Source organism: Triplophysa rosa, linkage group LG14 (genome assembly GCF_024868665.1).
Source record: "Triplophysa rosa linkage group LG14, Trosa_1v2, whole genome shotgun sequence".
Taxonomy (NCBI): Eukaryota; Metazoa; Chordata; class Actinopteri; order Cypriniformes; family Nemacheilidae; genus Triplophysa; species Triplophysa rosa.
Window position 1 is genome coordinate 10281533 of NC_079903.1, and position 13700 is coordinate 10295232.

At 38.2% G+C, this 13700-nt stretch overlaps 1 protein-coding gene across 1 annotated transcript; it reads left to right on the forward strand.

Moving 5' to 3' along the window:
• The first annotated feature begins 286 nt into the window (after positions 1-286).
• Positions 287-13346, forward strand: tada2a (transcriptional adaptor 2A). The gene is made up of 15 exons (XM_057351624.1): positions 287-819; positions 3739-3845; positions 3954-4013; positions 4256-4347; positions 4467-4630; positions 5285-5373; positions 5448-5520; positions 6184-6247; positions 7137-7180; positions 8387-8497; positions 8686-8757; positions 9924-10056; positions 11969-12012; positions 12438-12511; positions 12618-13346. Exons 1-15 carry the CDS (start codon positions 795-797, stop codon positions 12801-12803), a joined length of 1338 nt encoding a protein of 445 aa, XP_057207607.1. The 5' UTR covers positions 287-794; the 3' UTR covers positions 12804-13346.
• Positions 13347-13700: the final 354 nt, after the last annotated feature.

The window sequence follows — 13700 nt, forward strand, 5'->3', positions numbered from 1 at the left end:
ATCATCTAACAACTCACAATAAAAAGCGGTGATTTCGGCTAACGTTATATGTTCTTTCACACAGCCTCATGGTAACCATGTGCATATTTACGGATGAAATTTGTTCATATTTATATATCCAAACAGTCGATAACAGTGACAGGTTGTTGGAAACGCTGTTTTGTACTCATTTTATTCACGGGTCACCTGTCGTACCGTGGTGCTTCTTCCTGCCGCTCACTGTACAGAGTGACGCCGAGAGAAGGGAGACCTCGCGCTCGCGGGCAGCACTGGCGACATTTTCCCACTGAATGAAAGCTAAGGTTTATCCAAGAAGTGGATAGATATGTCGCTATGTGCTTCTGTGGTTAATTATAAGTGTAATACTTGAAAATTATTAATAAAAATAAAAAAGTTCATTCAGTTCGTTTACGAACGAGATGACGACATGAACGAGAAGTATCAGGTCCTTTCGTTCGTGTATGAACGATTGGTTCACGAACCACGCAGGTGCCGTCGGGGGCGCTATAACAAAAGCAGTGAGGTTTTTTCCTCATGGGTTGTGCGTTCTGAGCTACAGCGCTGGAGTGTTTACATATGCAGTAACGTGTTAAATGCCGCACAACATCAGTGTTCCCTTTACTTCTTTTAAAAAATGGTGCTTCATTTAATGAAATTCATTTAAGTAGTTACGTTTCATTGGTCAAAATAGAGCTGTTAAAATATTAGCTGCGCACAAAACAACTGTAAACGAGTAATATTTCACATCTGCTCACATTATAAACAAGAATTATTCAGACATCATCATCTGCAGCATGGATCGCCTGGCGTCTTTTGGAAGTAAGTATATGTTAGGTATATGTTTTAGCAAATCTTAAATCTAATGACAAGACCGTGTGACCAATTTTCAGGCATGTTCCACAGTGGAGGTGTTCCTATGGGGTGTATAATACATTGATAATACACCCCATAGTCTTTCGTAGTATTAAACATTAACATGTAGATTCTGTACTGTGTTGATGTAATGATATGTCACAATACTATGGTATTCTGATACCAGTTTCTACCAGAGCCGCTGAAAAACAGAGTTGCGACACACTTTGATTTCGCCGCCGCGTTGTTACATTGAGCTCTCAATAGTGCCAAACTGTCAGTCTGTTTGCATGGGTTTAAGCGGGAGATACAGTGGAAGCAGCTGTATTTGCAACAAATTTCACTAAATACCAACACAATATATGCACTGATTACTATGTTGATTAAATTTATCATAACATTTTGTCTGATGCAGGGCTCTAGACTGCGACCAAAATGCTCGCAAATGCGTCCGTTTTTTTTATAACGTGCGAGGTAAAATTTCAGAGGGTCGCATTGGTGCGAGTGCGTAAAACAAATTTTTGCCCGGCCAAAGATTTATTTTAACATTTAATGTGACTTACGAGTGGTGAATGATGCGCTTGTGATTAGTGCAGGAAAGAGCAAGCAGAGAGCTTGTGCACTCCCTCTGTCTCCAAAGTGTGTGTTTGACTTCATTCGGTGTTGCACAGACCGAACAGCATAAAAGCATCGCTGGACAGAGGGCTCCATATGCTTTTAAAACGCTCTCACGGAACATTGATGTCATATTCTGATCATTCTGTGCAGCACTTAAGGAAGTTGAACACGTTGGTTTCTGAACTGTCTCTCTTCCTCACATTTTAATCAAAAGCAAGGTCGGAAGTCAGAATCAATGTTTCACGTGGCGCATTAGGAGAATACATTACAGAGTGTTAATGTGCTCAAAAACATGTTGAATTTTCTTCCCTGACAAGTGTTCCCCACATTCAGCTGACATAAAGGAAAAATCCTATCCAATGAAATGTTTTCCGTGTTAACTTCTATCTTTTGCGATGTCCTAACAGCTGTGAAAAACAAACAGCGTCAGCGTCAACGTCAAAAGAAGACTGACAGTTTATATTTGTGTCAGATCATTTCATAGCCAATATATAACTTGAATATAAAACTTTACAAATTTATTGCTGAAATTGCATACATTAATATCAGTGAAAACTAAGCCCATTTACTACATTCCATTGCCATATTACATCCAAAATGCAATACAATACAAATGTATAAATAAGAAACATTAATAAAAATAGAAAGAATAATTTCAAAGGTAAACAACTAACTTCAGCGTATGCATGATGCATTTAGTTTATCTAAATTAGTTTTTTTTTACTATTAATTAGTAATATATTTGTCTACATAAAAATACTGAGTTAACCAGACTTTTATTTTGGCAAGTTGTCGTAAGACGCTTATTTTTTAGTATGTCTGTTTCTTCACTCAAACAATAAAATGTTCGTGAAATAAACTCTCAGAGCAACTCTGGAGATGAAGTTCATGTGTTCATGTCCTCATAAAGCGCAGACGCATACAAATTCATGAGCATCACGTGCGTAGCACGTTAAACTGTGCAGTTCATTCACTCAGACATGCAGCGGCAGAACAGACAGATGGCATGTGTAAATAACAGGATTCGGCATCCACTAGTCCGAATCTAGTTTTATGGACTCAATGCTGCCGGAAATAAGTTTCACTCGCAAAATAGACTAAAACCAAGTAAAATAGCAGTTCCATTTCAATAAGCTATCACTTATTTATCAGCATGAGAAGTGCGTGTGTCTCACGGTGAATGCATGAGACTTGATAGCCCTGTAACATGTATAGAGTTTAGCAGGCGTTAGTAATAATGGTCTGTGGGGAAACGCAGTGCTCCGTGTATACTGTAGTTAAATGGATTAAACGATGCCTCGAAGATTTACTCGAGGAATCGTTTCAGCCCTACTGTGATGTTTGTAGTTTGTAAAAATGTTTGTATTTTTAACGTGTCAAAGACCCTCGTCAACTGTAGCTGCGTCTCATTTCGAAGTCTGCGTCCTCCGGATGTCGCATGCGAGGCCTTCGAAATGAGACGCAGCATGCATTTTGTATTTAATTCCAATTTAATATTAAAATCTTATCATTTAACGGTTAATGTTCGGATAAGGAGCATCAGTTCTCGGTTAGGGAAATTAACCGAAATGAGCATCCCTAAATTTATCAATAAATAATCAATGATTGCAAGTAAATGCACCACAAAGAACGCTGAAAAATGACAAAAATTTCAGGCAGTAAGAGATTTTATTATATAATTTATACAGGGAGATGGTAGATAACATTTTATTTAATGTGCAGTCTTTATAGAAAATCATTCAACCACACATACAGACACACAGAAAAGCTATTTTTATTTAGGAAAACAATAACACACCAGATTTACAGAGATGTATTTTATCAACTTACCTGCGAATGTGTGTGGGAAAATGCAATGTTTGGAACTATAGAGCCCTCCATGACACGAGTTACTTCCGCATTCCATTCTTCCAACGGACGTCTATGCGAGTGTCGTGTGTTTTTCAATGGTTCTGGTTTCTACTGTACAGTTATTACCAAATTAGAGGATGTGTGTGTGTGCGTGTGTGTGTTGTGTGTTGTGTGTGTTGTGCGTGTGTTGTGTGTGTGTGTGTGTGTGATGTGTGTGTGTGTGGCTGTGTTTAGTACCAAGCTACAACGTTTGTATGTGTGTGCGTGCATGCGTGTGTGTGTGTGTGAGTGCGCGTATGAACTGCTGTTGTGTATTATGGTTATCATGATAAATTTCAGTAAGGGATATTGTTGATGTGCCTGTCAAACATCTGAAACTACATTCTGAATACGTCTTTATGTGTTAATCTATTGCAGATGACCTCTTCGATAATCCGCCCTGTCGTGGATGCTCCTCTTATCTAGTGGAGCCCTACATAAAGTGTGCCGAATGTGGCCCTTCACCTTTCCTTCTGTGTCTGCAGGTAGATCACTGATTCAGTGTCCCATTGTTTTGTGTACAAGTCATATCTACTGATAGTTTATTTAAATATTTTGTACATATGATTCATCTCTGTTATATCTCGTTACAGTGTTTTACCAGAGGATATGAATATAAAAAGCATCAGAGTGACCACACATATGAAATCATGGTATGATCAAATACTACTTCTATCTACTTATTAAATATTAAACCATAAATGTTAAAAAGGTTGATTACGGCAGTAGTTAGTTAGTTTGCAGGTTGGTCAGTTTATTCATTTATTCTTTGTATTTTGATCTTTTTGTATTTTTTTCTTTTTGTGTCTATTATACCTGCGGTGCTCCATAGGTTGTTTCTTTTACACTCCTGTATATAGAAAATACACATTTACTTTGTTCTGCTTTCTTTTAGACATCCGATTTTCCCATATTAGAACCTGGCTGGACTGCTCAAGAAGAGATGGCGCTTTTAGAAGCTGTTATGGATTGTGGATTTGGTAACTGGTCAGTGCTGTTTCTCACCTCAACACCAATTATATTTTGTAGATCAAAGTTTATATTAAACTATCTGATGCAGAGACACATCGGCGGTTAATGTCTTTGAGATCTGGGCTTTTCTTCAGGCAGGATGTGGCTTATCAGATGCGTACAAAGACCAAAGAGGAATGTGAAGGTCACTACATGAAGAACTTCATCAACAATCCTCTCTTCTCCTCCACTTTGCTCAGTCTCAGACAGATGGAAGAACATCTGTCCCGAACAGCAGACACAGCCATTCCCTTTAAGCGTAAGGAAGCACCTGTTAATATTCAAAGTTGTTTTGTGATGAATAACAAGATACTGACATGATGTCTGATGCTAAATATATACACAAACAATATTTCATCAAATTCTGTGAAGAAAAAAAAATTCATGCTGCTTTTTGTAGAATAAAAGCACACTGGGACCATTGGTCTTCAAGTTCCAAAAAACACATTTTTAAATCATTTTAGCCTCCTGTGGTTTGAGTTTGGCCTGGATTGTCTGTCAGTATTTGGATTAGTTGTTATCAAGCAGACCATCTTTTCTGCAGAGGAAATCTGTTTTTGTGGTAATCTGATGTTCTTTCAATGTGGCCACTTGTGTTTGTCATCATGAGTTAAACAGACCCCAGCAGGCACAGATTTATCAGGCCACACTCACACTTTATCTCCACAAATAATAAGGTTATAATAAGATAACTATAATGAATAGTTAACAAAAAAAGACAATTCTGTCAACTCTGTTTTTTACTCACTCATGTTTTTCAAACCTGTATTGTTGTTTTTTTGCAACAAAATAAAGATGGCAAATAAATACAAAGATAATTCTAAAAGATTTAAACTAGGTTGTTTATTGTTTATAATGATGTCATAATGTTTATTTAACAGAAGTTAATGTTCGTGGGTTATGTCTCTTTCAGCAACAGATGATCCTCCAAGACCTTCATTTGACTCACAGCTCTCCAGAGATATGGCTGGATATATGCCAGCTCGAGCAGACTTCATGGAGGTCAGTGTCTTTAAAGTAAACCCATTTGTGTATTATTTACAGTGTTTAATCTTTCTTTCCCTCTTGAAAATTAGGAGTTTGATAATTATGCTGAGTGGGATTTGAAAGATATAGATTTTGTGGATGATGACTCTGATATTCTTCATGGTAAGTGTCACGTTGCACAAATATGGCAGTACACTTACTTCACAAAAATATTCCGACCTTTAACCAGTTCTCTTATTTTACTGAAATGAGCAACCCAAAACATCTTGTAGCCACCAATCATTTTGAATGCCTTACTAACCACAGTGAACACGCCGGGACACGCCCCCTTGAGTGGCAAAACACTCAGCAAAATGGCTGCTTTCAATAGGAGAAACAAATAAACTGGAGAAACAAATAAACTTTCTACACCTCATAAAATATAAGGTGTAGAAAGTTATGGGCTTTATCCCCTTTAAAAAGTACAGATAACGGTTGACTTCATGTGACGTGTGCGGTGACGTCACGTGCATACCCTCTGTTTCCGGCAACCATCCAAAACGCTCTTGCATTGTGGTGAAGAGTTTTACATCATTTACATTTATTGCTGTCTAGTTTTTGCATTGCTTAATCTTAGAAAGTATTCTTCACAAAATAAGTTGGCTGCTTGAATTTCAATATTATTCTCAGAAAATATAACATTGACTGGATAGCAAAGCTACAGGTAACAATTTGTAATTGAGTAAAATGAGAGAACTGGAAAAAAAGAAAAAATAATCATAGCAAGAATAGTTGATTTGGTGCTTTTTTGTAGCTTTGTTAACTGTTTTTTAACTTTGTTTTCAGCTCTCAAAGTTGCAGTCGTGGATATTTATCACTCCAGACTGAAGGAGAGGCAGAGAAGGAAGAAGTATGTTTAAAATGACACCGGTTGTATTGCCATAAAACAACCATTAGGGGGCAACAGTTGACTGTTAAATCCTATAAATTCTACCTACATTTATTTTAATCATTTAAGCATCCAAGTTTAGAAAATAGCTATACAAAAATACTGTTAACTTCAAATTGAGAAAGTTCACATGAAATACTGAAATGCTTTGCTAAAGTGAGCCAGTGCTTTGCTCTGAGTATGCTACAGTGTAACCTAATCCATAGCAACAGGTTATCATGCCTGATTTTCAAACACAAACACACAGACAGCTCTAACAGTAACAGATCTATGTGTACATCACTATTAACAAGCCCTGGCTGCCCTCTAAAGGGTTTGTGGTATGTGTGTGTGACCTCCGTTTTGTCCGGAACCGGAAACACAGGCAGCTGTTTACTATAATAATTTACTAAATGCTTGTAATACTAATATAATGCTTATCGCTGCTGTCCTTTTGAAACCTCTCCATATTTCATGATTTTTATTTTTGGCCATAAATCATTATTATTAGCCACCCTTTATGTTTGTCACTGGGTTTTGCAAATATCTAACCAGTAAAAAGTGCTTTTTTATTTCCTGAAAAACGGAAGGACAGTGACTATATACTGTACTATTAAACTAGGAATGTTTAAAAAAAATCGAAGATTCAGTCTGCTTCATGTTTACTTTAATAATAATGACAACAGTTACAATGAACAATCTTTCACTAAATATTGTAGTTCATCATCTGTAGGATGTGTACTGTTTTAATGGTCTGGACCAACTTCATTCAATCAAAAATGTGTCATGCTTCTGGTCACTTCTGGTTTAGTTTTGTTGTTAGCATTTATGTGAAAGTGTTTAAAATGTGGTGTGAATTGTTGCCTTTTAGGATCATTCGGGATCATGGACTCATCAACCTACGCAAGTTTCAGAGTAAGAATTCCTTTTTCGCATCATGGCGTCATGTTTTAGAGTGGAGAACATGAGGTCAGTTTTACATAAACTATCATCCAAACGCCTTGGCATCTCACAAACTCTATGTTGATATGAGCAATATGTTAGGTAATGTTCCCCAAGCGGATATTTACAGGTTGGCTTGCACACTCACAGGCCAGTAGTCATTCCCACATGATGAACCTTCCTAACCTCTGATAACACACGCCATCTGTGCGAAATGTTTACAACGAATGCCTGGATTACTGCGATCCCAGATCAACACTGATCCCAGACCCAGAGCTACTGCGATCGACCCCCTATGAATAGTTTGGCACGAAATGAACATTTTCACTGTAATGACAAAGAAGATTGCATCTTTGAGTTTTTATTGATCTGTGCTCTCTCAGCGCCATGTGGCTTGTGTCTGTAAATACAACCCCATCTCTGTCTATTTCCCCCTGGACGTTTCTATGGACGGTGCTTTCGAATACGCTTATCCGATTATTTCCTCTTCGGCCGCATCGGAATAAAGAGCGAAATCCAATCGGGTTTGCGTGTTTTCCTGACTCGTATTGAGTGTGTGTGATGTGCGAAGGCTTTAAGTCATCTTTATTTATCTGTCGGCTCCCAGCCACCCTCCTCATCTCCTTGCACTCTCAAGACAAAAGAGAGGCGATAGTTACCGTGGAACCGGAGACTTGTTGTCATGGAGACAGCGGGAAAGTGTGTGCGAGAGCGATAATGGAAGCAGTGGCCAAGACCTGATGGCTCGCAGCGGTGTTGGTTTATCCTCGAGACAGTTTGACCCGTCTCGCATCCCAACAGCCACAGACGGTCTAGATCGGGACAGCCCGAGTGATGTGTGTGCATCTCTCATCAGAAAAAATTGTGGTGCGACAGGGAGAGGTGTGTGCGCGTTTCCTGATAATATCGCGCAGGCAGAATATCACACCTCTCGCTTACCCACGTAGCCCATCGCTCTCGCTCAGTGATGGTGGGGCTGGTGGCTGATAGCGCCGCTCGCTGAACCCTACAGTGGTTGGTGAAGAACCATCAGGGAGAGTTTTACTGAGCCGTTGGGCCCATCTGGACTCTTGCCTTGTGCTTTCAAACATACAAATGCAATTTCAATCACGTCAGACGTTGGTCTTTCTGAAAGTGGAATTTTCCGAATTCTTCAGTATGTTTCTGTTGTGTTGGCAGTGTTGGAAAGGCGTTACCCTAAGGAAGTGCAAGACCTTTATGATGTCATGAGACGCTTTGCCAGAGTGGTTGGACCCATAGAGCACGACAAGTTCATAGAGAGTCATGCCTGTGAGTATTTAAACCTTCATGTCAACAAAGGATAATCTGTCTAGAGTGATTTTTTGGCTGACCCAGGATCAGGCATGGGTTTTATTATGCGTGTGGTCTGTCTGCCGCAGAAGTTGAAATCAGCCAGGGTGAAAAGTTCACCGCTCCATCTGCTCTTTCTCACACTTGCATGTTTTCCTTTTTCACAGTGGAGTTTGAGCTGAGGAGAGAGATCCACCGACTGCAGGAATACAGGAGAGAGGGAATTCAGTCCTTCTGCGGTAAGACCAGCTGGAGGTACACCCACACTCACAGATGCATTATGGGAACTAACATAAATCAAAATGAGGTTAAATTATAAAAGGAACTGTGAGTTAGCAGTTGTATATTTTTGTTGAAAATTTGACATGTGACCCTGGACCACAAAACCAGTCATAAGTAGCACGGGTATGTAGCAACAGCTAACAACACATTGTATGGGTCTAAATTATAGATTTTTATTTTATTATAAAAATCATTAGGATATTAAGTAACAATCATTTTCCATCTAAATTTCCTACCATAAATATATCAAAACTTTATTTTTGTGAGTGGATGCAGCAAAATGGCGAACAAAAATGGTGGGAAACACGCATACAAACTTTGCTTGCTCTTTGGGAATTAGCCACTCAATTTTGGTATCTGTGTAAAGCTTGGAATTTCTACAACGTCATTACAGCGGTAAGCCAATAGATAGTGTTAAAACAAACCTGTGTTTCTTAGCAACGACCTGCTACAGCACCTCTGATGGACAACTTGAAAGGCGATTTCTATCTTTGAATAGAATTTGTTTCCAAAATATAAATAGTGCCCCAGATTCCAGATTTTCATATAGTTGTATCTCGGCCAAATAATGTCCTATCCTAACAAACCATACATCAATGGAAATCTTATTTATTTAGCTTTCAGATGATGTGTAAATCTCAATTTCTAAAAAATTTACCCTTGTGACTGGTTTTGTGGTCCAGGGTCAAATGGTACTTGTTAAAGGAGTAGTTCTCTTCCAAATTTGCCCCCACTTACTTTCCATAGTAATTTTATTCCTACTATGGAAAGTCAATGGGGGCAAATTTTGAAGTGAACTACTCCTTTAACTACAGTTAACATTACAGATATTGTTATTAAAGTATAAGATTTGAAATGTTGAATAGACATGTTTAAACATTTGTGTCTGCCTGTAAAAGGTAAAGTCATTTTTTGTGATTTAAAGTTTTCCACATAAAATCATCATACACAATTTAAAGAACATTCTATGAAAGTTTAATATTGACTGAAATTATAGTGAAATGAATGGTCGAAATCAAAGTTTGCTTGTTACCTCAAAATGAGATCGAGACTTTAGCCTGGTTTTCACAGACCGGGTCACATTTGGTTTGTGCTGACACTAAACCTGTCACCTGTGCTGCAGGTGCTAAGGTATACGAGCGTGTGAAATGCACACGGGAGGACGAGCGTAGGAAAAGGAACATGTTGTGTGATATTCTGCAGTACATTCATGACTCCCGTGCATGCCAGCAGTGGCTACACAAACAGGCTGCCATGTAAGTGTATCCTTTATCCTCACTACTCTTCCACATGTTATACTGTATTTGTATTAAGAATACTCGCTCTGTTCCAATATCTAGTGTGCTGCCTACCTACCTAGACAGCATTTTTACTTGTTAAAGGTCCAGTGTATGTAATTTAGTGACATCTAGCGGTAAGGTTGGGAATTGCAACCAATGGCTCTAGGGCTGTGACGGTGGCAGTTTTTTACCACGGTAATGGATAAATTAATCACGGCGGTGCGGTGGTTGGAAAATACATAATATTTCTATAAATTATATTTATATTATTATATTTGCGTGTAGCAACCACATGACGAGTGGAAAAGAAATATAGACCTTATTTAAATACTTGAAATGGTAAAATACTTTAAATTGAAATATGATATCTGAAATAAATGTGGATGAAACATCCGTCCATGTTTAATGCGCAAATCCATCAGTGAAACGGCACACTACAGCATATAAAACATTTAAATAAACATCAGTAAATAATGAAAACTTAAACGATATAAGAAAGTTAAATTAAATAAAAAAGCTGTTGTATTAACCCTTACAGTCCTTAACAATTCCATTTGAAACAAACTGTTTAAACCTACCTTGGCTTTCCTAATCAGATTGCCATAAAAACGTTACTTTTTCCTACTTGTTGATGGAAAACTTACTTGTTGACATTGTCCAGATTAAAATGTGTACAGCTGCACTAAATGCGCGTTCAGAAGATGTGCACAGGAGCGCAAATGAATAATGTCTCTCCGCAACCGTGGCAAAACCTGCACGCCCTCCGACACTAAGCAAACGGATCATAGCCAGTTTTGAATTTATGTATCTGTTAATTTCGCAACAAGATCCATTGCAGAACCCGCACAGGTTTTGCCGTGCAGGCCCGCGCTCGAACGCACCAACGGAAACGTATGCCAATGATTTCTGTGTTAATGCAAAATCTTTTAAATAAAACCATCCACAACTGAAAGGCTACAAATAGCAATCCTTATCGCAACTGTCATTTTTATTACAATTATATTTGTCACAGTGACGTGCACTACCGCCGGTGGCAGTTCACCACCGTCATGGCCCTTTACCACCGCGGTGGTGCGGTTGTCACGGCCACCTTCACAGCCCTAAATGGCTCCACTTTTCTCCCCTCCCGTTCGAAGCACTACGGAGGCTGACACAGGACTAAGATGTCGTTGCGTTTTCGCTTCTTTGCTGAAGGAGATAACATATTTACGAAACGCTCTGTAGAGCAGTTTGTCCGTTTAGGGCTCACTGTAGAAACAACATGGTGAATTCCATGCAAGGGGCGGTGTATATAGATAGAAATAGCTCATTCTAAGATAATAAAAACATAACATGTCATTATATAAGGTCTTTATACACCTCTGAAGACATGGTTATGTATATTATATTGCATTGCTGTCAATAGACCCTGCGAAACAATTACACATTGGACCTTTAACACATTAACACAAGTCAAATAGAGTGCAAGAATTCTTTTTCAAGATGGCAATCCTTCAATGTATTGGATTGCGTTTTTTTTTTTATATCATTTTACCTAAAACATACTTTTCTCCTGCAAGCAGTATTATCAGAAAATGCTAATTTTGTTTGCCTTTGTCTGCTGTTTTATTGATGTCATACGCAAAATTCAGCCTGAGCTTTTATTTAATTGCTCCATTTTGAATCTTCGTTCAGCTAGCTCATGGGTATTAGCGTTGTCAGAATGTTTGTGTTTTTGGGGCTAACTATTTAGTTTAGCTATCCAGCAAGACATATTCAGTATGTGATTCAGTGTCTCTCGATTTGTTTGCTGAGAACCCCAAGAGCCCCGCACTGTATTTTAGAGACGTTCGAAAAGCATTTGTGTGATAATGTGGTGTTGTTGACTGACTGTGTTTCTCTTTGACAGTGATGCTGGAATTACCCCTGTGGTGACCACCATCACTACCTCAGGTACAGTGCTCTGCTTATCTCCACTGTCCTCCGCTCAGCCAGGGTTTTCAATCTCTGTGATATTGATTTCTCTTTGGCATTTTTTTTTCTCGTACATACTTGCAACATTTTTTTATCTTGGCTCATTTGGGAAACTTCACTGCACAACTAAGCCATATTTAGTTTAGTACAGTTTTTATTTACAGACATTGTTATATTGAAATGTACAAAATAATCGCTTTAAAATTACAATCAACAAAGATGCTTGATAAGTGTGTTCACATTATTATTGAAGGATAGTTTTGGTTCTAAAATCTTTAATGATAAAATATATGCGTAAAATGAAAACGCCATTTTGCTTGTCTGACCAATCGGCACATTACTCATTAAGACATCTGTTGCAAACTCTTCTAGCTGTTGACTCACAGTCTGGTTCTTATCCACAGGCAGAAGAAGTGCACCTCCTCTTAACTTGACAGGGCTTCCTGGCACAGAGAAACTCAACGAGAGAGAGAAAGAGGTTTGGCAAACACGATTGTATCTGCAACCTGAGCTCATTTTGAAGACATCTGCCTCCTTGATGTGCTATAATGGATCCTAAATGATTCTCTCATCATCTCCCTCAGTTATGTCAGGTGGTTCGTCTTGTGCCTGGAGCGTATCTGGAGTACAAACAGGCCCTGCTCAACGAGTGCAGGCGACAGGGGGGTCTACGGCTGGCGCAGGCCCGATCGCTCATCAAGATAGATGTCAACAAAACACGCAAAATCTACGATTTCCTTATCAAAGAGGGCTACATCAATAAGGCTTAACTTTGATTGAAGTCCTCCAAGGACATCTGATAGAAATGATGAAACGGCATCGACAGATGAATGGAATTTAAGTACTAGTTTGGTGTCGTTTTGTTCCTGGTAATTCAAAAAATTAAGACTGATGGTGCTTTAAAAGCCTGTGTTCAGTACTGTAACTACATGTTTTTATGTGCATAAACATTGAAACAGCACTGTTAAAACATTAAACTGTGTTGTTTTTTGTCTACATGATCTTGTATTCTTAGATGTATTGTTAAAATTGTTGGGTGAATGTTACAAAGGCTTTCAAAAACATTTCAGTCAAAAAGAAAGAAATATTAAGCACATCAACCCCGTCTCCAAAATCAGTATTGTAAAAATAAAATGTATACATTGTAGTATTTGTTGTACTTCAATTTAACTTTATATGTTATATTACACTAATGAGAATGTAATAGGAATCATCTATAATGAGAATTACAGAAAATTGGTTGGGTTGTGCTTTATTTTCCATTATGCAGAGGATAATTTCTTATGTTGAATTCTGCAATAAACTTTTTTTTGCGTTTTAGCGATTTGGTGGGTAATTTATACACTTTTATACATTGCCATACATTTGCTTTTGCCCCAGTGATGGTTAGAATTAAAAGGATAGTTCACTCAAAAATTTAAATTCTTTATAACACGCCCTCGTGTCATTCCAAACTTACTTTCTTCAGCAGAACAGAAAAGAAGATATTTTGAAGAATGTTGGTAAACAACATTGTAGCCAATGACTTCCCTTGTATGGATGCAAAACCACTGAGACATTTCTCAAAATATCTTTTCATGTTCCACAGAAGAGTCATATACAGGCTCGTGGGGGTGAACAAATGAGGACAGAATTTTATTATTTACAAATATTTTTGGCTGAACTAT